This window comes from Pezoporus occidentalis, unplaced genomic scaffold (genome assembly GCF_034315485.1).
Source record: "Pezoporus occidentalis ecotype Australia unplaced genomic scaffold, CSIRO_AGI_Poc_V1 ctg28, whole genome shotgun sequence".
NCBI lineage: Eukaryota > Metazoa > Chordata > Aves > Psittaciformes > Psittacidae > Pezoporus > Pezoporus occidentalis.
The window spans coordinates 5,834,096-5,858,759 of record NW_026914718.1 but is presented as its reverse complement, the minus strand read 5'-3'; the positions used below and the strand labels follow the sequence as shown (position 1 = coordinate 5,858,759).

Here is a 24,664-nt window from a genome sequence, read left to right as displayed (position 1 = left end):
TAAATTCACAAAAACAGTTTTATACTTTGAGACCAGAAAAAAGCTAAGGTAAAAATTGACTTTCAGAGACTGAGTTTACAACTTCCCTACTAAAGATTCTGTTATCCTGCCATGGAGTTGGTGGACTGTAAATTTGGCTGTCATTCAGTACCACTTCTGCATTAGGGGAAAACAACTGCAATTAGGAGTCTCTATGTGCATAGATTACATACATGCAAAACTGTTCATTCATTTTCTCCGTTTATTTAGCATAATGCTGACATGGATAAAGTTGCTTTCCCAGAGGTGCATGTGTCATGTTATACCCTATATCACATATGTTAGACAGAAATATCTTCTGTACTGTGGTAGAATATGGTGCAGACAAAAATAAAGGTTACTAGAGCAGTGGTAGACTTTCCAAATTTGGAAGTTTAAACATGCAAATTCAAGAGCGTTACTTGTGTGTATTTAACAGTGTGCAAAGAGGAAACTCCATTCACAAATCACTAAGTAGATAGTGAGCTTGCCAAGTTTCTGCAAAAGCAATCTACACAACGGAAAATACTTCTTTCTTGTTTGATTATCAAACAATAGATTGTGTGTTTTTCTTATCTATCATAACAGCTTCTGTACTAGCTGTGGAATTACTTTCCTCTGCTCCACACAAAGCTTCTGTACTTACTGTGGGGTTACTTTTTTCTGTGTTATCACCCAGAGTTTCCAGTTTGGCTGTGGAGGGATTTTCTTTTGCGCTGGCTGTAATACTTGGCTTATCCGTCACTACCAAATCTTGCTGACCAGCCACAGAAAGACTGTCTTTGGGACTATCAGAATGTGTAACTTGCTCACATGGTGGTTCAGGTTTCTGTTTCATGTCTGCTTTCACATCTTGTATTTCGCTGGCAGCTTTCACCTTGGCAGCATTCCTGAAAATAGCTCTCATGACAACTGGGACTGACATGCAACTGAAAGAGGAAATAAAAGATTAGTCACTATTACAGACTTTATCCATCCTTCGGCTTACTTCTTTTTTTAGACTGTGGCTGACATCTGAATGATACCTGTGGTGAAAAACCAGCCACTACCTCCTTGCATCTTTTTGCTTCGTACAACCTACTCGTAAATACAGTTTAACTACATGTGCTATAGCGGAAACATGTTAACACAGTGAAATCGAACGCTGGATCTTTGAGCTTAGGGGTGTAAAGCAGCTTTGATAGGAAAAGCAAGGAGGATTTGGTAAAAATAAAGTCATAAGGGTGCTTTTAACGAAAAGCTAAACTAATAATACTGAAATACAGTAATTCTTGCTGAGTTTTATAATTGTAACTTTCATGTTTTGTATAAAACCAGTATAGAGCATATCTTCTCTAAAACACTATCTATACTAGAGTTTTTTTCTCCACCCTAACAATAGCATTACCTGGTTCTGGGAATAATATCTAGTTTTAAAACAGGTTAAAAATCCAGCCTGCATTGATCTTGCTGTCATCAAATAGACACTAGTTGTAGACTGGCTTATGCTAAATTAATTAGCGCTGTCAGTCCTTTCTCTAGAGTATATTCCTAAATCACAGCAACTTGCCTCTCAGAATTTGTTTCAGAATTTGCTTCCGAAACCAAGCAAGACACACTGTTGTAGATATGCCGTATACTCCTCACTTTCTGAAAGGAAGCACTGATTGGTGTGAGATACAGGAAGATCCCTTTCCATGCTATTCTTAAGTTATACCAGTCACGAGACTGTCATCAGCTCAAGTCTTGGGAAAAGCATGTTTACAAAAGAAAAAAGCATCTTTATGAAAGGTAGAACTTTTCATTCAAAAGTATTTCCCTGCCCCATCTGCTTTCTGCTTGAAAGAAACACTTTCCATCACTATTCATGTTTAAAGTTTTTGAAAGAGATACTTAAGACACCAAAGTAACTTATTCTCACTATTGTAACTTCTTATTAGAGTGAAGTTGTCTGGTTGCTGAGCTTATGGCCTTGTGAACACACAAGATCTTTCCATTAAAATGGACACCTGAGGTTTGTTCGCTCCATGTGTTGGGAAATAAAGCTGCTTACCGCTTCACAGCTCTTGTTATAAAGTCATCACTAGAATTGAGAGTTGGGTCTTGAGGATTTAAATGAAGGTGACATTGGATTTCTCTGGAGGTTATAACATCAATTGTCACTAAAAAAGAATAGAATGTAAGCAATTCAAAATAAACAGTTTTATAAACATGAAAAACAAGCCTTTCATTCTCATGCTTCACGAGAGGAAGGACTGAAGTCAATGAGATGGGGCTTGCAGCAGTGCTCTTGTGTAACACTTGTTTTTTTTCCCAGTATACTTAAAAATAACACGTTACAATTTATGAATTAACTGCAGGCCAAGGCAGAATAGGACTTGATTAGTTGTGTTTACTTTCAGTTCTATGCCAAATACTGAACAGTTCAGCAAGCAGTTTATATACAAGTGCTCCTTCTGTTTTCACGGTTTGCACACCATCGAGAGTAGCTCTTAGAATGCTTTAGCAACTGAGAAGCAAGAGCCTGGATAGAATCAAATCTCTTTGTCAGCCCAGTAATGAGTACAGTATCAATTATTCCACACATACCAGAGGCTAAATTCTCATTCGTGGGATGAGGGAAAAAGACAGAAAAGCTGGTGTTCTTGTGTGGTGCCACTTCAAAGTAAAGCAGTTCTGTACCATCTAGAAATAAATCCACTATTTAGTGATATCCATTGACTCTTACAGCTGCATCACATGCCAGAATTAAAAAAATACTGATACAGTAGAATGTAATTCATTACTTTGCCAACTTACTTTATGCTTATAAGAACTGTCAGGCCTAAAGGATTAATACATATATAATATATATATTATTATTATATATATAGACACACATATACAGAATGTAATTCTAGAATTAAGGATTTTTTTATCATTTAAAATACAAGTAGTGATAGCTTTGGCAAGGGAGCAGTAAATCTGTTAACACCCAGCTTAGAAGCTAGTTTCTCTCTAATACTCTGCCATTACTTCCAACCATGTAATTTACCTTCATTTATATGCTTATCAGAGACACAGCTGCTAATAAGACTGTTATATGCCACTTGATGTCGAAGAATCTCTATTACACCAGGCACACTCTGTGGATGGCTAAATGGGATTTTACTGACCAAGGCCCCTGCTGAATCTGATTTTTCTGAGCCATTGTTTAAGAAGTAGCAGTGCTTTGGGCAATCTGGAAGAGACTGAACAACAAATATGGTGATATTTCAAGCACTGAAAACAAAGTTTAAAGCTTGATGATACCAGGCAACTGCATGATCTGACAACACAAATAATTTTGGAAGACATGTTGCTAGCATGTCCATCATGTCTTTGCATTTCAGTAGAAATATAATCCTTAGAGGAAGCAAAATGAGATATCTCTCCCTCCCAAATGCATCCAAATTAAGTGAATATACCCAGAGCCAAGCGGTCAGGACTTCAAGGGCCACCTATTCTACCAAATACTCTTCAAGAACCTTGTAGGCTATAGAAATGTTAACAACCAAAACCCCTCAAAAGAATGTCATAGTAGTGCTGCTTGACATCACTACGGCTTTCTTTAGAGAAGCTTGTTTGATTAGAATCTCCTGATTAGATCTCCTGATGATTCATGTGGAGAGGAGGAGAGGAGATAGTAAGAAAAATTTGCCACCTGTCCATGTCAACAGTGATTCTCTGACAAAATTAGAAGCGTGATATGGTATTGTTACCTATTTCTGGATGCCAAGTGGCAACTGTCACCTTAAGAACAGGGCAGGGCAGTTAATTAGCAGGGTCTACATTAAGAAAAGCTGAAAAGCAGAGTAGAACAGTTTTTCTTTGTGTGTTCATGGAGCAAAAGGGTTTCCACTATATTCCTTTTGAGGTTAGAAATTTAGTAATTTATTCTTAGAAGTAAAACCTTTAAACTCAGAAGTGAAGCAATCTTCTAGCAAGTACTAATATTTTAGGGGGTTGCTGAAATTACAGAGCTTTTTGTGTGTGTCTAATGGAAATTAAAAGTTTGTCTTAAGGGCTTTATAGACGAAAGCTTTGCTACATCTCATTTTAGCATGGTGTAAGCTTGCTACTACCACCAACTCAAAGTCCAGGAACTATGTAGGCAATGGGCTCTGCTACCACTGTTAGTAGAAGAGAAAGAAGTGTCCTTATCTTTTGTTGCCATTAATTGTAAAATTAATGTTTCTTAGCAAAAAAAGTAGATCATTGAAGCTTGACCTTTAGCTGCCCTGTACGTTAAATCTGGCAGAAAGCCACCATTTTCTATTGTAAGTTTTTATCTCTACAACTAATGCAGCCTAAATTAAGTATTTAGTTATTAAAAGGGAAGCCATCTATAGTTAAACCATCATGGCTCTAGACTGTAATTGACATCGCTGTTATAACACTTCACACTTCTCCTCCTGCCAGTCCCTTTAAAAGGAATCAGTATTCTCAGTGTTACCTAATCAATAAATCTTTTTTTGTTAAAACAGCATGATATGCAGCGTGACATGCAGCATGATAAAGACCTTCAAAAGTCTAGGTAAGCACCATCTTGAGACTTGCTTCTTACACCAGTCAATAGGTTTCCTTCTTTTTAAGGCATTAATGGTAAAGTTCTGAGCAATTTTTACAACAGTAAGTATTTGGGTTACAGGCAGACAAATTAGTATGACTTCAACAGCCATGCACGCAGTGTTTCATTAATGAGGATGAGAAGCTCACTTACTTGAAAGGGGCTACCACTGTTTCATAAATAATTTGAACTATTTCCTAAGGAGCACTTAAATAATATTGGGATTCTGGGAAGTCTGCACTGCTTGCTTATGGGGAAATACAGTTCAGTATGTATCTTGCACAAGGGCAAAGTGTGTGTCAAACACTATACTCACCACAAAGAAATGGGATTTGTATGTAGACACATCTTCGCTGCCTTTCTCTTTAAGGGTAGACTGAACAATCAATTCATACAGAGGAGCTAGTTTCAAGCCAGTAATCTGAATTCCTGAAACCAGGTGATTTTTTTAAATTAGCATTTAGGTTATGACTGCACATGAAAGCCTATATTAAAAACAAACCCAATATTTTGAAAAGATCAAAACATCCATCTCCTTTCTTACCCCCTTTTTTGCTAATGGACATTTGAGGTAGAGTGTTTAACAGCTTTGCCTGTAATTTGTGATACTTTTCTTCTTCTTTTGCACTGGTTGCTAGAATGTTACACTTGAGCTGATAGAACAAAACAAGTTCTGCCCCAGAAATCAGTTTTCCTTCTTACAACATTCACACAGGGAAATAAAAGGTGAATAGGCAGTGCATAGTCACAGAAAAGTCTTAGTCTTAAAAACAATTACTTAGTTACTTAGTCTTAAAAACAATTAGAACATGCCTGTCAGCCTCTGTATCATTTCAATACTGGATAAGGACATAGGAATAGGCTGGTGAAACTTCAACACAAAGAAAGCTGGCAAATCCATGCTGAGTTCATCAGTCAGTGGCAAAAAAACAGGGTTGCTGAGGGAAAAGAAAAAGAATGAAAGCTTGATACAAAAATTGACATAGCAAGGTCTTGTAGTGCAAGGCCACTATCAGGTCCCTTTGCAGTTTACTACATTCCATACTTTCTGTCTTGAGAAAAGTTTTGCTATATATATATGCAGCTACAACCTTTAACATTGTAAAACAAGGTTAATGTAAAGACTGGAAGAAAGGAAAAGTGAGCCATGGGAAACTGAGGAACAGTGCACAAGGGTGTTAGCTATAAATCTTCTATAGCGATATTTTGGAGAAGGACTGACACTGAAGTATAGAGATCAGGTGTCAGTACCGATGGTGGGATGACAAACTGTTTTGTATAGTTAAGGTTCAATTTCTCTCTATATATCTTCTGGCTTCAAATCTATGAATAAATCCATAGTTCAATGTAATTGACACAGCTAAATACAAACACAATAACTTTATATTCCATTTGGGAAATACGTAAAAGCCAAAGGTTATAGCTGGTGTAGCTGGGGAGCATAACATCATCAATAGAACAGAGCTTCCTGTTTTAGCACAGGCTAAATGTAAGTTATGCTGAGGTTAGTGCTGATGACTTGTAAATCCATTTCTGTACTGAGAAGTGTCCAGAGCCTCACCCATCCTCTCCGCCTTGAGAATCTGCAAGCAGTGGAGAAAGAGAAAGTTTGTGGAGCGTATCTGTGCCTTCAACAGTTACAGCTGTCTTTGTTCCACATACCTGGGAACCTGAGGGAGAAAGAGAACTGCATTATTTTCCTTGTGTCAGTGTAGATTAAACCTGTGCATACAAAACATGCAATCGGAAGGTCTTTTAAAAGTCAGGTCCAGTTGAGAGCCTCATTGGCTTGGGCAGCAAGGAGAATGCTGCATAGACCATACCAAAAATGCAAAAGCAATAGCTGCTTTTGGAATATGCCATGAAATAGATCAAACAACCACCATTTTCATTCTGGCTAGGCAGTTAATTTGTTTGATATCACTCTTACTTCAGTTTGGGTCAACAGCCAAGAAATGGGAAAGTAGTTTCCTGATGTACGTTATGCTGAAGTGCGTCACATAAATCATTCTGCTAAACTAGAGTTTTAAGTCTTATTTCTGAGTTTAATTAATGAACTTAATGAAACAGCACTGAAAAAATTATCACGAGTTATTTCTGTTTTTCTAGCCTTACCAGGATTTAGTTCTTCTTCCAAAATTTGATAAGGAGAAATATAAAATTCAATGTTCATAGGTGTTCCTGAGGAATAAAAAAAATAGTTACTACACAGGTCACTACAAGGCATCTTGCACAAAGGGGAACAGAACAGGAACAGTATAGGTGGGCAGAAGGGGATTCCTCGTAAGTGTACACCTCTAATTACAGTATATGCTCAAAATACAGTATATGTCAGGATTTAACAGTTAAACCCTCAGTCATCATATATCTTTGAAAAGATTAGAATCAGTTTTTATTTCTTGCACAATAACCTGTTGTTCAGCCTAAAATATACTAGCTAAACTAGAGCTTTCAGTGTCTAGCTGGAAAGAGAAGGGAAAGTTGTAATACTTGTATAAAGGACACTTAACATCAAGCTGTGCAACAGGATAGTGGTAGCATGTATTAAAATTACTTTTATGAACTAGAAAGCATTAAAGCTTGCTTCTGACAGTGTAGATGAGCCAAAAAATCCTTATCAACTGACTGTATTTGCCATTTATGCAACATGAGGATTTTCTCAGCTACCACTGCTGTCATCTCATGGTTACTCCCAAACTGTGGTTTCCCACATCACCTCAGAATATTACTACCTTTGTTTTTAGGCTGCTGCAAAGTCAGTATTGTAGGAAGTGATAAACCACCTGGCTTTTCTGTATTGTTTCCTTCTGTATGTCTGCACACCATGTGAGAATACAGACAAGCTAAATCCCTACAGCATGTTTTATCATGATGAATCTTTACTGTAAACAAAGATAAGCAACAAAACAAAAGATCAAGTAAAAATAGTAGGAGTTTTTATTACAATTCTTTGAATTCAGAAAAAGAAAAAAAAATCACCTCCAGCTCTTGGCACCAGGTGTCCTACTTTTCCATGAAGTACTTCTATGATTCTGTTTACATCCTCTGATCTAGTTCAAAACACATCTTGATTAGTGTTTCCTGAGTTGCAGTGCTTGCTCGGCTCATGTAAAGGATAATTTGCACCCTTAATCAAAGGGAGACAGTGCTTTCTTGGAAGTAGATTGTGTCTTCATTTGTTATGACAGCTTCCAAAACACCGTAATTCCATTCATGCTTTACTCCTAAGACTTGGGCTTCCAGTTTCACCCCTGTATCTGAGCTGTTTCATGTTGCAATTTAATGTGCTATTTAGCAGAAATGAAGTGGGACAAAAACATTGGAGTGGCAGGTCGAACAAAGAGTGAGGAAATAAACTGCATAATTTAACTCCAACAGAACCAATCTCTAAGCACAAATGTGACCATACAGCTGAATATACAGCCATACAATTATATGGTTGTGTATTAAAACTCTGCAGTGCATTAACTTACATCATAGATGGATGAATAATCTGTTCAACGCATAAATAATATTTACTGAGATATCAGTGATCAGCAAGGATATAGTATATTTATTCACAGAGTTAGTATGCTTCATAAAGGAACACTGTACAAAAATAAATCAAGGGTGTGTTTCAAGTTACAAAATGCTTGCTGAGGGCAAGATATCAGAAAAGATGCTTCAAAAATCCAGAAGGAAAACACTGCCCTCAACTGTTACTCTTAAAAGAATTAAAATCATCGTACAACTACCAGAAGGTTTAGGAAAATCTGTTCCCCATCTGTCTGTAATTCTACCCTTTGAAAAAAGAAATGAGAAAAGGAAGGATAGAAGAAAAGGTAGCATCCACTACTCCTCATCTAAAACCTGAGTTTTGATGCTCAAACAGCAGGACCCCAAAAGGGATATTTTACGTCTGCCACAGGGAGATCCAAATGTGACTGCGGATTTTCAGGCGCACTGTTTGCTCCCGTGGGTGGTCACATGCACACACACACCCAAGCTCTGCTCTAACAAGTCTCCTAGATAAAGCACATGAGTTCAGTAGATGGTCTTGTTTGGCGTGCCTGGTTGACAAACTGCAGAAAAGCTTCAGGCTTTCCAGTGCAAGAAAACTCATTAACCTTCAACACGCTTCTCTATAATTAGATCAGTTAATTTGGTTTTTAGTGAAATGAAGGGGTGGAGGGAAGGGTAGAAAGAGGGAGACTTCAAGTTACCTGTGCAGAAGAGACATTGAATAGAGATCTTTTTCAAGGGCCTGCAAAGCATGGTATCCCTTAGCTTTCATTTCACTGGGAGAGAAAGAACACAAAGTATTATTTCTGTAAGTAAACAATAGCTAGGGTATGGATTGTAAGTTTTCAAGTAAAAACTAATTGCAACCTGTCTCCTGGAATTTGATACATGTTTGACAGCTCTTCTAGAATCTTTCCAAAGGCATCATAGTTCTTCATCCTACCAAAAAGAAAAAACTGCTGTCATGCTAGTAAATGAGATGGATAATCACAGAATGGTTTGGGTTGGAAAGGACTTTCAGATCATTTAGTTCCAGCACCCTGCCATGGGCAGGGACACCTTCCATTAGACCAGGTTGCTCCAAGCCCCGTCCAACCTGGCCTTGAACACTGCCAGGAATGGGGCAGCCACAGCTTCTCTGGGCAACCTGTGCCAGCGCCTCAGCACCCTCACAGGGAAGAACTTCTTCCTTTTATCTAACCTGAACTTCCCCTGTTTAAGTTTAAACCCATTGCCCCTTGTCCTATCACTACAGTCCCTAATGAAGAGTCCCTCTCCAGCATTCTTGTAAGCCCCCTTCAGATATTGGAAGGCTGCTGAGGTCTCCATGCAGCTTCTCTTCTCCAAGCTAAACAGCCCAAATTTTCTCAGCCTGCCTTCATATGGGAGGTGCTCTTTTATATCTAACTTGCTAGAAAAAGCACTATGTTAGAGTGATGTAGGCCTCCTCCTTATCAGATCTTACAGTAGCAGTACTCCTTTTAAATTTCTTAGAAGACAACAGGAAATACAAATCCTTGGTTCTGTTGCAAATATAATTACAGCCAACACTGGTTAAACATGCACTACTGAAAGCAATAAATGTGCATGATACACAAATTTGACAGCTCATCAGCTGCAAAGCACTTTTCCTGATGTTTCAATAAAGCTGGTCAAATAGTAACACTTCCTTAATACAATGCACTTGTACGTTGTTCTTTTCATCAAACTATCAAGGGTTGTATTAATACTGCATTTCAGTGCAGTGAGAAAGACAGATGTTAAATACAATTGGTAGATACATCAATCCAAAAAGAAGAACAAGGGACAAGTGGCTTGCTTAAGTTTGTGAAGGAATGGTTCAGACTGCTCACTAATCCAGAATTCCTGCAGCTTCTGACTAGCTGTGACAGCCTGGAGCTCTGCTTGGACCAAGCCACCAGGTATTTACTTACTTGCTTAAATGGATTTTTCAAGCCTTACTAAACTCTCTAGTGCTGCAGTTACAGAGATCTGTACTCAGGAAGACATACCTTCCCCTTCTGTGCAGGTGTGGCTGCAATGTGGAACAGCAGAGAACCCAAATAAGCCTGCCTGGACTTTCACACTGAGACAAATCCTTTCCAGACAGAAACCTAAACAAGTCACTTGGCTCTTCCATGACCCTTTCCAGCTGGACTAGGAATTCCTTTCAATTCAACAAGAGACTCTGTACATGATTCTTTACCTTAGATGCTGTGCCATGTCATCGCAAACCTACAGGAATAAGAGAGAGGAGTTTCTTGTTTCTTACCATCCTTTGTGAAAAATCTCTTAAAGGCATTTCACTGGTAACCATAAGATTGTTCCTTGCCCATTACTGTTAATTAGCTGAATGGTTGGCTTAAAAAAGTAAAAAACAAAAAACAACAAACACCAGACTAACATTAAAATAAATAAAACACAATATTAATATAATAATTAGAAGGACAAAGGCTCTGTGGAAAGAGGATAAAACTGACAGGATAAAGCTAACAGCTTGTTGTTAAATTCTTCCATGGGGGAAAAAAAAAGAAAAAAAATCATCTTTGCCAGTTTTCCTTTTATTGACATTACTAAAAGTCTGAATATGCATTCCCATCCTAATAATATCACCCAGCACTCATTGATCAACAGCCCTGTGCTGGTGAAGAAAAACAACTTGAAATTCCTGGGCCTACTGCAACTGAAAAACTGGGACTAAATTAACTCCAAATGAATGTCACAATTTGGATACTTACTGATAAAAATCAGACTTTCTGCTCCCCGCCCCCCCCCCCCAGCAGCTTGTTATTTCTTTGATCTGAAGGATCTTACATCTGACGGACGAACAACTACAGAACATGGAATGTGAACTGCAGAGTGACATTTTGCCAATGTTTTGATGGAAATTTTGCAAGAACAACATCCTGGTAGCAGGAATGCACATACTCCTAAAGAAGGCAGAAAAAAAATCCCAGAATCTCTGGTAACAGTTCCAAGACATTCATTGGGAATATATATCGCACTACACCTTGGCAGGAAAGTATTTTAAGACCCTGTTATTTACTGTATGTTAATAACACCAAAGTGTGAGAATGTAAGTATTTTTGCATTGGAGACCAAGTGTGAAACTACAGGGAGGTGTGAGACAGAGAAAATGAACTTTACCACAGGAGCATCTCCAAGGTGAGCTAACTTCACATCTACCACCTTTCCATCCATCTCCAGCTGAACTTCTACGTAAAACATGTTTGATGTTATGTAGCAGGTAGTCCCACTGGGGCTAACATGAGCATTAAGCCTGAGGGGAGAGGAAAGAGAGAATGAAAAATCCAACCAAACAAACAAAAGAAGGCTTGTATATCTAAAACTTCTGTCACACAAAGAAAGGAAATGGGGATAGTTCACTTGGTCGTGGGAAAAGACACCAGGGATGCTTCAAAAATAACTTTTCCTTGGCTCAGCTTCTGAAAACTGTGCAACCAGGCAATATATCGGTGCTCTGCTCTTTGCATTTTCATGTAGTTTGCTGAAAATTAGTCACCTCTGTCTGTAGCTTTGGGACCTAGGCATTCATGCCTTCCCTTCAACCAGCAACTTCCTCTATAAACAGCAAAGCAAAATTGGCAGTTGTGCCCCTTCTGAGTAATACACCAAGCTAAACAAGAATATTGTTGGCAAGCCATTGAGATGGTATTCCTCACTGGACTTGAGGCCATGCTTGCTCATTTGCCTTTATTCATAAACAAACTTACCCTTTTTGTTTGGATAAAGATTCCAATCTGTTCATCACAGAAAACAAAGGTTTAGCTGCAAAAAAATGGAAATGTTATTTAATCAGGCTGCAATGATCAAGAAGTAGAACCAGTATTACCCTGCTTTAAAGGGTATGGTTTAGGTAATGAGGAAACAGTATCTCTTGCATGACTTCTTGTTATTAATGACAACTCTTACCCTAATGAGGGCTGCGCTGGGTAGAGCTTATTCGCAGATTTTGAGGATATTTATAGCCTGAAGGCTTAGCCCAAAGATGAGTCACAAGTCCCTTGTGCCATATCCACCTCTATGTCTGTACATTTGACCCCTTTGTACAGAACATCGTCAATAGAGAAGGATGGGAGATTCCCTAGAATATTATATTAAAAAATACACTCTTGAGTTATCTGACAGCTCATTACCATTTATCATCCTCTGTATCTTCTCCATGCAAGAGAGCAATGGACCATCTGGAGCATTGCTGTCAGGCTGACGTGGCTTATCCTAGCACATTTGTGAAAACAAGACAGAGAAAGACTCCTTAAATTACTAGCCAAAGAAGAATATCACTTCAAGACAGAACACACATGCCCAGTACAACAAAACACTATTTACTTCTTTTTGTCAAACATAGAGGTGACCTATGATTCTAGCTAGCTCTGAAGTGGAAGTACTGAATGGATTTGCGAAGACCACACTGTGCAGTAGTTGTGTATCAGAGGTCTTTGGAGCAGGGAGTGGCTCTCCATTCCTTTTTCTTTTGAGGCGAACACAAGCTATGCCAGCTAATTTCACCATGATACTAGAGGTCAACTAAGAAATTACTTAGGTTTTCATTTTAGGAGGAATCTGCCTGAGTAAAAAGGAGAGATCAGTAAGTGCCGTAGCTGTACTTGGTTAGACTCAGGGAGCAAGTCCCAGCTGAAGATACTAACTTGAGTAGCAAGCGAACTCTCCCAGCTTCTCTTCTAGCTCTTGCCTGAAAACTTCTCATACTTCACACTTCAGTTCACAAAGAACATTCACTGCTGAAAAGTTTTCACTATGTTCAGCCTCAGGACATTGTTTTCAGAGTAAGGCTTTAGTTCAGCATTAATGAAAAGAAGCATGGAAACAAATGGGACTTTTATCCTAAACTCACAGTGGTTGTGTAATCTGCTTTTTACAAAGATGATTCTTAAATAGAATTAGTTACTGGAAGGGTGAGAAGCACGGAATAGCTTAAGGTATATCACAGCAGGAGAGAGGCTAGATAGCAAGTTTCTGACCAGTTTCTGAAAAAGTCTTTTCTCCTAGTCCTATGGGCAAGAAATTATCTTTACATACTATGAATGTGCTAATCATAATGAATGGAAAATAACCTGAAATACTGGACAATAGGAGCTAACTCCTGAAGTTAAAATAATGCAAGAAGCAACCTCTGAAGTGTTAAAATAATGCAGGAAAGGTTTTGCTGCTTGTTTTGTATTTTTTTTTTTTAATCCGGTGCTGTAACACCACAGATCCTTCTCTCACCTAATCTGCAATTCTTACCATGCAAAAATGGACAAGTTTCAGAGTTTCAGTCCATGGTCTTTGCTGATATTTTAAACGCAGCTTTTCCATTAAAGCATTGGTAGAACTGCCATTGGTAGCACCTGAAAAACATGTCAAAATGTTCTAAATATAATGGCATGTATTTACATCGGCAACCAGAAATGTTGGAGGAGGAAAAATATCAAAACTTGCAAAGGACATAGGTGTTAGGCTTGAAAAGAGGAGGTAGGAAAAAAATAATGTTTTGGTTGAATTTTGCATACAAGTATCGAATTTTTGCAAGACTTCTGACAGAAAAGGGTGGGGAGATTTTATATAGGCAAGTATTCTCATTATTAAATACTGAGATGCAGCCTGATCTTCAGCCTATTAAACAATGAGGCTTTCTTTACATGTGCACAATCTCATCTGTATTCTTAATAAACACCAAGGCCTTGCCATGGGTTTCAGGCATCCAGATTTCTACATTCACCTAGAGCTCATTAGAGCTAATTTTGATTAGAGATGAAAAATAAGAATTTTTTACAGTGAGTGTGTGAAACACTGCAACAGGTTGAGGAGGTGGCAGATCCCCCATCCCTGAAACATTCAAGGCCAGGCTGTACAGGGCTCTGAGGAGCCTGATCTAGTGGAAAATGCCCCTGTTTTTTTTTCTGGGGGGGGGAAAGAGCAGGGAATGGGACTAGATGATGACCTTTGAAGGTCTCTTTCAACCCCAACTGTTCCATGATTTTGAAGAAGGATAATCTCCATGCAGAGCTGCAACTTTGGTTTGGTTTTGTTTGGTTTTTTCTCTCATTGGGGTGGCAAGGAAGGAGAACCTGGCCAGGAGAAGCAACATTTTATATCTATCTTTCTGGGTTTACACAAAATCAGAGGCTCAAAGAAAGCTGTTTGTTTTGTTTTGTTCGTTTTTTTTTTTCTGGGACATGGCGCATCCATAACCACTAATTCCATCATGAATAAACCTGGAGTGAAATTCCTAATACATCAGCCTGAGAAAGACAAGACTCCAGACTGATTATTAAGAGGAAATTGAGCCCCTGCAACGTGCCCCTGCACTCTGCTTTGCCCTTTAGCACAAGAAGGAACATTGCCAAGTGCTTCCTTCACCTAGAGGATACGACAGCCACAGAGAATTTTCCCCTCTGAGCTAGCAGCACTTCAGGGGGGCAGGGAGACAAACTAGGAGAGAAATCTCTATACACTTTGCATACACCAAGCAGGGATGGTGAGTGGGGGCTAATAGCATCTTCCTCCTGATGGGAGTATGAGAGAGCAGAAGCCCTACAGGAGGACTGCAGCCCCTCCTCTACATCCACCTCCATCCACACCACAAGAGACCACAGCTCCTACTTGTAGCACTTGCACCACAGCACCTACAGGTGCTGCGCAGGGCAGTAGACTTGCTCCCTCACAAAACTGGTCCCCAAGAGCTAGTGTTTGAAATTGAGAAGCTCAATAAGCACAGCAAGATCATCTCTCAACTCAGAGAATTTTTAGGAGTGAGCACTCTGTAGACCACGCTCTCCCACACCCGAGTCCTAAGGAGAAGGACTGAATTTAACTGGGGTACAAAAGCAACAATCATTCAGCAAAACAGGGAAACATTCCATAAAGGAGCTTTTAATCTGACTCAGGGGTGGAAAGCATGGGGAGAGTCTATAGCTATCTATAATATTTGCATTGTATTTGTGCATTTTCCTGGTCACCATGTTGCTAGTCTCCTTGTACACAGGAATCTGTGCACAATGGCAGCGTGAGGTTCAAGGTTTAATCCTAGACCTTTGTACAGGCACTAGCTTGAAAACTGGTCATGGGGGAATGCCAGATCTACAGCAAGAAGAGCATGTCTCCTACATAAACGTTGTTTGGCAGCATTTCAAGATCTCTCACAGCAAACTTTCTGTTTCCAGCTGCCATCAGTCATGCTGCAGTGTCTGAAATAGTCTTGAAACACGTAACAGAAATGAGTTTGGACTTGCGTGTAGGTACCTGAGTAGAAAGGAAATAGTCCAGTGGCCTCACTAACATTACAGAGAAAACTACATGTGGACCTAGGAATCCTAGGAGAAGTGCAAGATATGTGCCAAGAAGCAGTAGTCGTCTCCAAACAGGCATAAAGTGTATTACTTAGGGAAAGTCAGTGCAGCTGAAAGAGTTAAATTTGTTTGTATTTCAGCTTTTATAAAGGAGATGGAAGGTGATCAAATAAATTGATCTGTGATCTTAATACTGACTCCAGTGGTTTGACAATGTCTTGAATAAGCAGAAAAGCAAATTATTTGCTGACCCTCTTGAAGAGAGCACTTCCAAAATAATGGAGGGGAACGTGCCACTGTTTGCTTTGTCTGCACAACAGCTGTTCTGCAAACAGAGGGCTTTAAGTAATCACAGTTCAGCATGACTGATAAGCCTAAAATTCACTTTAATTTTTAAACACAGAATAATCTTTTCCATTTTGCTCAAATGTATGTATTTAGCTAGATAAATTTGCATGATTTTTCCAGGATAAGGATAGTGCCAGGTTTTCATAACAAGAAAAATATTCAAGGACATATAGTAGCCTCTATACCTACATAAAACTGTAACATTGGCTAAGATCATACATGAGAAACAGCAGCTTCAGCACTGTCAGAAAGCTCCTTGGATCAAGGTGTTGTTCCAGAATTCAGAAATGTTCTATCAAATTACCACACTCAAGAGTTAAGAGTGATGAATAATTAACAATGTTCTAATTATAGCATCTCAGGCATATTAGATACACAGATGTTGAACTGGCTCAGTTCATGGAAAAAAAAACCACAACTGGCCAAGCACTATCATCAGTGTAGAAGAAAACAGGAATTACTGCATGAATCCTGCATGCCCACCTGCTCTACGCTAATCTGTGTTCAGCAAAAACTGCTGCTTAAAGAAGCTTTCATGTGCACAGTTACAATAGAAATAAATCATTCCAGAGAAAATCTTCTCTTACTCTCAAATAATTGGAGGTTATCTTATCCCCTTTTAAAGGGTTTTAACCCTGCTTTAGCAGGTATGCTTCTTCAGGGGACCTTTTAAAAACTGCATTATTATTACTGCTTTGCTTATTTTTGTCTTCGTTTTCTGCCTCTTGCTAAATTCCTGACTCTGTAACACACTTCACGATGCATGCCCTGGGAACATTGTGATTCATATGAAAATAACATTTTGTAATTTTACAGTTCTTCTATTTCTGATGACTTTTTTTTATTTAATTGAATCGTACTTGGTTTCTCTGAGAAAGGATCAACACATTTTCCATTCATATTCTTGCATGAATTCAAGCAAACTCTTTCAGTGAAGATACTTTAGACTTAACAGAGAACAAGGGAAAACTTTGTATAGTGTTGATATATTTCAATTATAGCAATTTGGAAAAGATTCCAGGAATTCCATACTCAGTGCAACACTGGTGTATTTTTTTGTTCCTGGTTTCTTGGGGGGGTGTTGTTTTTTTTTTTTATGAATCTTACACCCAGTCTTGAAGTTATTTCATCTAAAGAATGAAAATCAAAATAAATCACCAACAGTATCTTCACCGGCCTGCTTCCAGCTCCTTCTTGGAATGGCATCTTTCCAGAATCCCTCAGCTGAACTGTTAATCAGAGAAACCAGCAGCCACATAACAGCCCATAGTAACTCTAAATACAGAACTGGGGCCTGGGGCAGCCAGTGAACACGAGTGGTTCTGGTCAGTACTGCAGGATGCGTAAGAGGTGTTGCTGTGATTATCTGAATTGATACCCGGTCAGGAGATCAGAGGTAATATTAGGTTATTTCACAAAGTGCCATGGGATTTCAGAGTGATCAGCAGTGACAGGGCTATAAAATAAGCATGTAACTGGAATGTGAATATAAAACATGGTGAGCATTCAGACAAGCCCTGTATCTATCCTAGGTGCTCCTCCCTCTAAGGTAGGCTTAACCCAGTGCTGCTTAGCTTTTATGAATCACAACTTAGTCTGATACAGTCTGTAGTTTATGGCTTTACAACCCATAAATACTACAATATCTTTTGTCATCTTCACTCTCTACATCAACTCCACAGTTATGGATTGTAAACATTTAGTTCCTGAGAATAACATCAGAATGCTGATATCTGCATTTCTTTCATTGTAGCCATACAGACTAAACAAGTTTTACTTCACAATTTACTGTATAGCCTGAGGCACTTAACACTTGCAGGCTTTGACTATTTCCTACTCCTTTACTGAGAGCGACTAAGATCCTTCAAAGCTGAAAGCTATATAGACAACCATCAAAAAGCTAGGTTCATAGCAAACAGCCATGGATGAAGAAATGCATTGACACTGACAGGGGTATCTTTTTCTCAGAACATAGTCAAGATATGGATAACATTTGATTTCTACTTGACATGAGCATTACAATCTCCAAGTAATTCTTATCTAAGTCTTTTCCCAAAGGTACTAGGGGCATGCAACCATGATTTAAATACCCACATGAATGAACATGGGAGGGCTGGCTTCACATGCACACAGTTTCCCTTTACAAGGTTTCATAGGACACTATAATGTGTTCATAACTGAACATTTGTTGCTTATCCCACACCTCTCATCTTTTAAAGACTTTTCTGATAATTTTTAAAACTAAAATCAGGCATTGCACGATTGTTCATGTTCTTTACTGACATCAGTCAGCTGAAATCAATGAACCCCATTACTTCAGAGCTGTGCTTCACGGAGCTTTCCACCAGTATGTGTCAAAGCTAACTGCATGGAGGCCAAATTATCTTCTTTTTCCAGACTGGCAAACACAGATACAGGGAGAGGAAGTGACCATGGCCACAGAACTAGAAACCAAATTGCAATTCACCTGACTCCACTATAGCTTGTCTCCATCAGAAGAAGGAAATCTTCAAAGAAAGAAAGGAAGAGATAGGGAAAGAGACTAGAGAAACACAAGAGGAAAAGCTGTAAAAAGACATGTAAAAACCATGAAGCAGGTATGAAACCATATAAAGTACGAAAACAGGAGCAACAGAAAAAGAAGGATATGGAAAGCAGAAAAGAGATTAAAAGGAAAAGGTGAGAGAAGTAACAGATACATCTAAGATTAGAAAAATATTTTTTACTCTATTTTTTGTGTTATTTTCATGACAGAATAATTAAATGGCTTTAGGTCTACTGTGAGCTATTTTAAACCAATGCTGGTTTAGAGATTATTGTTAGCCTTAAGTGTTCTGATCGAATACACATCAGGGTATGGGTTATATAACACACAGACTAAAAAGAGAAACAGCACTCAGTGGCAAATACTGATTTCAGTAAAACAGTATGTGGGAAGGACACATTTTTCAGGAAAGGCAATACCATAAAGGAGCTCAATCCCAACAAATGTCAGTTAGAGATGTTACACCAGTGCCATGCAGACAGGTACTCCATAAAACTATGTATTTTATGTCACTCTGCATTGGTTAAGCAAATTGATACTGCTTTTCATGTCTTATTTTTTACAACCAAACCCAATTAAACTATGAAGACTTGCTATAATTACACATAATAAACATTGTATTAAACGTTTTAGTGCCTGTATATTTTTAGACTTTTGGTAATTCCTTAACTAGGTACCTAATAATGTTTTTATCTGTTCTAATATCTCATAAATCAACTGTGCTGTAACCCTCAAATCTCAGATGTCCAGATTCCTAGTCACCTACTCGAATGATGTAATTTCTCCTAGCTCTGTTGAATGACAAGATGAATGACTGCAAACTCATCATTACTCTTGAATCCATTGTTATTCAAGTCACATCACTGCACTTTCTCTATAGGCACAAAGCAAGCTATGAGTGCTAAGCACCATGTCTAACTCAGACGGAGCACTGAGAATTATGTCATTTGGACAGCTATTAGAGTTAAGCAAATGCAAGGATCTCATTACCCAATAGCTGATTACAATAATCCCACTATCTTGTTTTTACAGAGCATGTATCTGTTTGCAAGTGTAGGGGGACATGTGTGACAGGTTTGGAGGTAGTCACAGATGATGGGAAGCTCCTCTGTCAGATGACAGATTAAGATATCCTTGCATTGAGCAACAGTAGTAGGAGCAAGTGCCCACACAACCTGTGTGTGTGTGTGTGTGGATTTGCAGTATTCAGAATCTGGACTGGGTTCCTTAATTTTGAGAATAATGATGTTTATCTGTGCATACCACAGTAATAGTCCCTAGGTTGTATGTACTGTGAAAGCATAAAGACAGCCAGACTATTCCTGCCTTGTATAACTTAACCTTTAAATATAAAAAGCAGATGAAAGTTGTGTTGGGAAATGGACAGACAGTGGACTTGCCAAGATCAGAGCAGGTTAGTGACACTGTAAGAATAAGTCGTGGTTTAACCCCAGCCAGCAACTAAGCACGACACAGCAGCTCGCTCCTTCCCAGCTAGTGGGATGGGGGACAGAAGCAAAAAGGTGAAAGTGAGAAAATTGGTGAGTTCAGATAAAGACACTTTAAAGGCAAAGCAAAAGCTGCACACGCCAGCAAAGCAAAACAAGGAATTGATTCACCACTTCCCATGGTCAGGCAGGTGCTCAGCCATCTCCAGGAGAGCAGGGCTCCGTCCTGCGTACTGGTTATGCGAGAAGACAAACACCTTCACTCTGATGTCCCCCTCTTCCTTCTTCTTTCCCCACTTTTTATTGCCAAAAATGATGTCATATGGTATGGGACACCCCTTTGGTCAGTTTGGGTCAGCTGGCCCAGCTGTGTCCCCTCCCAACTCTCTGCGCACCCCCAGCCTGCTCACTGGTGATGTGGGAAGCGGAGAAGGCCTTGACTCTGTGCAAGCACTGCTCAGCAATAACGAAAACATCCCTGCCTTATCAACACTGTTTTCAGACCAAATCCAAAATATTGCCCTATACCAGTTACTAAGAAGAAAATTAACCCTAGCCCAGCCAGCACAGAGTGGAATTAGGATTACCTGAATCCCAATCCTATAGGCTGTCCCCTAGGATGTGCAGTTGTACTGCATAACAGCAGGAACCAAAATAAGCTTTGTCACATCAGATTCTTCTGCTAGTTTTTGGAAAGAAACAGGGACACTCAGATGGAGATTCAACCCCCCAATATATGCATCACCTTCTGAAGGCAGGCATTGCTCTCTGTTGTGTGGTGGGAGCTACATACTGCATCTGCCCTTGGGTTTGCCAGTTATATACCTCAAGTGTAGTATGTCCCTAAAACCTGACTATCCCTTACCCACTCATCCAAAAGCACACAGAATTACAAACATGGGAAGCATGAACATGTTGATAATCAGCCAAGCCATAGTTTACCATATGCATCACTTGCTACTTGTGATTTCTCACAACTAGTACAAACTGGAGGCAGGTGAAAGCTCCTAGCTCTTTCCTTACTTTTTTGTTGAGGGTGGAGGGGTGGGTTTGAGCTGGATGTTTTCTTTCCTTCAGTCCTGCTACCTATAAAGTCCATTAAATCACAAATACATTTCATGCATCCTTATGCATTGTTAAACCATTGCCTAATAAATTCCAGTAGTTGTGCCACCAGCATAAAAGAGAAGAAATTGCCCATAATACCAGGAAATCCCACCCCCTGTTTTGATTTCAGTTCAGCCATACTTTACAACACAAAGGCCCACAGACCCACCAGGTGCTAATCAATTCTGGGCTGAAATAGGAGGGTTTCCTTAAGAACCACTAAGTGGTTTTGCTCCCTGTTTTGTCCCTCAGAAAAATGAAGGAAGATTTTTTTATACATGATAAGGTGATTTTCCAAAGAACACGGTTCATTCATCTCAACAGACATCTAAGATAAAATTAAAGCATTTAATTTAAATTAAAAAAAATAATAAAGCATTTTAATTTAAAAGCATGCTTCAGATATATCTTGTGTGCTACAAAACGTGTGCTAAAGGGAACAAATGGTTTTTGTTCCCTGGGAAAGGAAATTGCACATTAGTGTTTTTCCTGAAGATTTGAACATGTTTTGTCTGACATGTCCACTGTATCTTTAGTTCTCCTGGTTTTGACTGGGATAGAGTTAATTTTCTTTCTAGTAGCTGATACAGAGCTGTGGTTTTAGATTTAGTATGAGAATAATGCTGATAACACACTGATGCTTTAGTTGTGCTCAGTAGTGCTTACCCCGATCAAGGACTTTTCAGTCTCTCATGCTTTGCCAGTGAGGACGGGCACAAGCCTGGAGGGAGCATGGACAGGACACCTGACCCAAACTAAGCAAAGGGATATTCTACACCATAAAACTTCACGGTCAGTATATAGACTGGGGGGAGTTGGCTGGGAGCCATAGATCACTGCCTGGGGATGGACTGGGCATCAGTCAGCAGGTTGTAAGCAAGTGTATTGTGCATCACTTGTGTTTCTTGAGTTTTACACATCTGTCTCTTTTTCCTGTTATTATTGTTGTTATATTTATTTCAATTATTAAACTGTTCTTATCTCAATCCACAGGTTTTACCCTCTTCCAAGTCTCTTCGCCATCCCACTGGGAGGTGGGGGTACTATAAGTGAGGGGCTGCATGGTGCTTAGCTGCCAGCTGGTGTTAAACCGTGACATACTCTCACAGTGTCACTAATCTGCTCTGATCTTGGCCAGTCCACTGCCCATCCATCTCCCATCCCAACTTTATCTGCTTTTTATATTTAAAGGTTAAACTCTACAAGGTACAACTTTTTAAAATACCACATCTGTTTAGAATAAATGAAATCCTTGTCAATATCAATTGATTTCTTAGTTGTCTTCTTGTGCATAATGCAAATACTACCAGCACACAATTAATTACATCTCAGCTTAATTACACTTTGTAATTTTTTTCTGCAAGTATTCTATGTGCAGAGCTGTATTGCCACATACAGTAATACACAACAAAGGACAATCACTTCATACATCCTTAGGGCTACATTGCAGATCTCTACAACACCATTTATATGGGTTTAGGTGCACTCTCTAGCATTTAAACACTAGAGAGCAGTGAGCAATTCATCAGCTGCTGCCTTGGACTGCTCAACCCCGAGTTCCTATGCAGTCAGTGATGTGGAATAGCTGCAATACCTGCTCTCCTCTGACCAGTTGCTCTCTTACACTGAGAGAGCCAAAGTTACGCCCTAAAACTACAGAGATGCTCTCACTCTGGTCACTTCCTAGCAACTGAATAGGAATTATTCATGTAATGCACTTTCATGGAAATGTTTCTGTTAGCTTTGGGTTAAAGAGCTCATTTTTTTCCACCGGGCTAAGGTAAGGTGCCCGTGGACATTTGACAAACAGAGGCCGAGGGGTATACTATAAACTGTGCTCTGTTGCATTATGGAACGCAGCTTGGGCCACAGGACAGAGTTCAAAATAAAATGACATTCATTGTCTTAAACAAGATATCTCTAAAGGGAGATCAAAAGGCCACAAAGCCATGAACAAAGGCCACAAAGGCCACATCCATGAACACGTAGCATAGTGCAAAAGGGGCATTTCCATAGAGTGAAGCAGTCACTGGCAATTACACTGTATGTATTATGTTTGTTTTGCACTAGCTCTAGTCTGGTGATGGACAGAATGTCCATCAGCAGTGGAAGCACACGAGGCGCACTCCTGCAGTGCCTCTCATTGTCCCACCCTACACAAAGCCGGTTTGCCTGTCCCAAGACCACTTTGCACTGCAAGTCAAAGCAGAGCAAATCAGGACACTTGAGAGCTTAGTGTCAGAGGTGCGCTTCTGATCTGAACTGTAACACTAACGACCATAAGAATATATATTGATACTTCTTAGGCATGAACTGAACTGCTGCTAAAAACAATGCAAAGACTTGGTTGACTTCATCATTGGAGCTTCCCTTCCACATGATGTGAAGGAAAGGGACAAGGATGAAAAGATTAAGGGAACGAGAGAGGAAGGAGTGACCACGTGTCAACCACCAGTGACACATTCTCTGCAACTAATGATTTTTAAAACGGTGTGATTTTGGTACACGGTTGAATGGAGGCATTGAAGATGGGATAATCATTCTTGACTTCTCCATGCAGTAGGAACTGTTGAACGGCCACAGACCACAGTATTAATGACACTTTAACTGTGACTCAGCCACTCTTCCAGCGGAAGGGTTCTGGAATATGTATTAGGAAGTAATACAGTCCAGGAATACTCAAAGGGCTGCAGAAGCTGGGCCAGGATTCCTTGAAGGCTCCTGAATCAATATGTGTACAGGGTCATGCTAAGCCTCTTCCAACATTTTCAAGGTCTCATGGAAAAGCTAATCATAGCCTGTCATGAAATATCCAAAATGTTTGTGACTGTTCTGTTGACTCAGTATTACCAGCTTCCCTTGCCCCCCCCCTTTTCTTTTTCTCCCTTCATTTAACAGTATTCATGTAAATTAATGCATTTTGGTGTTTTAATCAGAACAACCTGCATCTGGTTTGCTCCTTTATTACTATCAAGTTTCTCAGGCTCTGTGGAATATGCAAAGATTAGCTCATACTGACATGTGAGGCAAACAAAACTAAATCCAAAAGGGAGATGGACTAAACATTGGCTAAATGTCCAAGATGTGAAAAATTGCAGAAAACTGAGCACAGAGAACAAAAAATACGGGTTTTGTACAGAAAAGTTCACCTGCTTCACCAGTAGAGCTCAATGGCTGCATGTGAACCCGATTGTGAGGAGGAGAGCTCAAAACAATTAGTGTGTTTCCTAAATGGTTACAGCCTGATAAACCCACATACTGAGCGCTCAAGTTCTGTGCTATGCTTTGGTTCTGTTTCATCGCTTATGAGTTCAAATCATACTGTGTTTATGCAAAGCTCCCATTTAAGTCAATGATTTAACAGTAAGAGGTGAGTTATTAGGGCATCGTGTTTATTTGAATTATTAACACAGGAACTCTATCTCCCTGCTTTGTTTGGCATCTCTAAACCCCTCGTGCATGGAGGGGTCTGTGACTTTAAAAAAAATCCCTAATACTTTCAGTGCTTCGTGTCCCTTCCACCAGTGATGAATTCCTCTTACACTCGATAAATACTTCCTCAGCTTGCCCTTGTCCCTCAGGGAAGCTCGTGTTCTGCTTTCACCACTACAAACAGACGCGTTTATAAACCTAGCGCTAGCCGTCAGGAACCCATCTCCTTACCATGGCAGAACATGCCTCATCTACTCGGGGATTAGCTGCGGGGAAGGGGGAGCTGACATGAAGCTACCGTGTTTGTCTCACTGCCTCGCTCTAAAGGCGGCGGCTGGAACACAGGCGGGCTCCCGCTGCAGCCCGCCGCTCGGGTGAGGGGACC

General features: G+C 39.6%; 1 protein-coding gene and 1 long non-coding RNA gene across 2 annotated transcripts; one reads left to right on the top strand and one right to left on the bottom strand.

Annotated features, from left to right (window-relative positions):
• LOC134167136 (mediator of RNA polymerase II transcription subunit 1-like) lies at nucleotides 1-24,629 on the bottom strand. The gene is made up of 17 exons (XM_062625438.1): nucleotides 24,511-24,629; nucleotides 13,355-13,458; nucleotides 12,244-12,325; nucleotides 11,821-11,875; nucleotides 11,234-11,366; nucleotides 10,293-10,321; nucleotides 8,954-9,025; nucleotides 8,788-8,862; nucleotides 7,565-7,635; nucleotides 6,701-6,766; nucleotides 6,147-6,255; nucleotides 5,399-5,523; nucleotides 4,902-5,014; nucleotides 3,032-3,227; nucleotides 2,587-2,682; nucleotides 2,051-2,159; nucleotides 1-947 (listed from the first exon to the last, which is right to left on the bottom strand). Exons 1-17 carry the CDS (start codon nucleotides 24,521-24,523, stop codon nucleotides 566-568), a joined length of 1,830 nt encoding a protein of 609 aa, XP_062481422.1. The 5' UTR covers nucleotides 24,524-24,629; the 3' UTR covers nucleotides 1-565.
• On the top strand, nucleotides 3,651-23,707 carry LOC134167137 (uncharacterized). The gene is made up of 3 exons (XR_009966099.1): nucleotides 3,651-4,552; nucleotides 15,274-18,426; nucleotides 23,154-23,707. It is a non-coding gene; the product is annotated as an uncharacterized LOC134167137 (long non-coding RNA).
• Nucleotides 24,630-24,664: the final 35 nt, after the last annotated feature.

Bases quoted from the DNA above. Each gene is read 5' to 3' on its own strand.
- LOC134167136 (XM_062625438.1), bottom strand. The intron at 7,636-8,787 runs GTAACTTGAAGT...GTTTTGAACTAG, and splicing joins TCAATGTCTCTTCTGCACAG to ATCAGAGGATGTAAACAGAA. The intron at 6,256-6,700 runs GTAAGGCTAGAA...TTTCTCCCTCAG, and splicing joins GGAAGAAGAACTAAATCCTG to GTTCCCAGGTATGTGGAACA.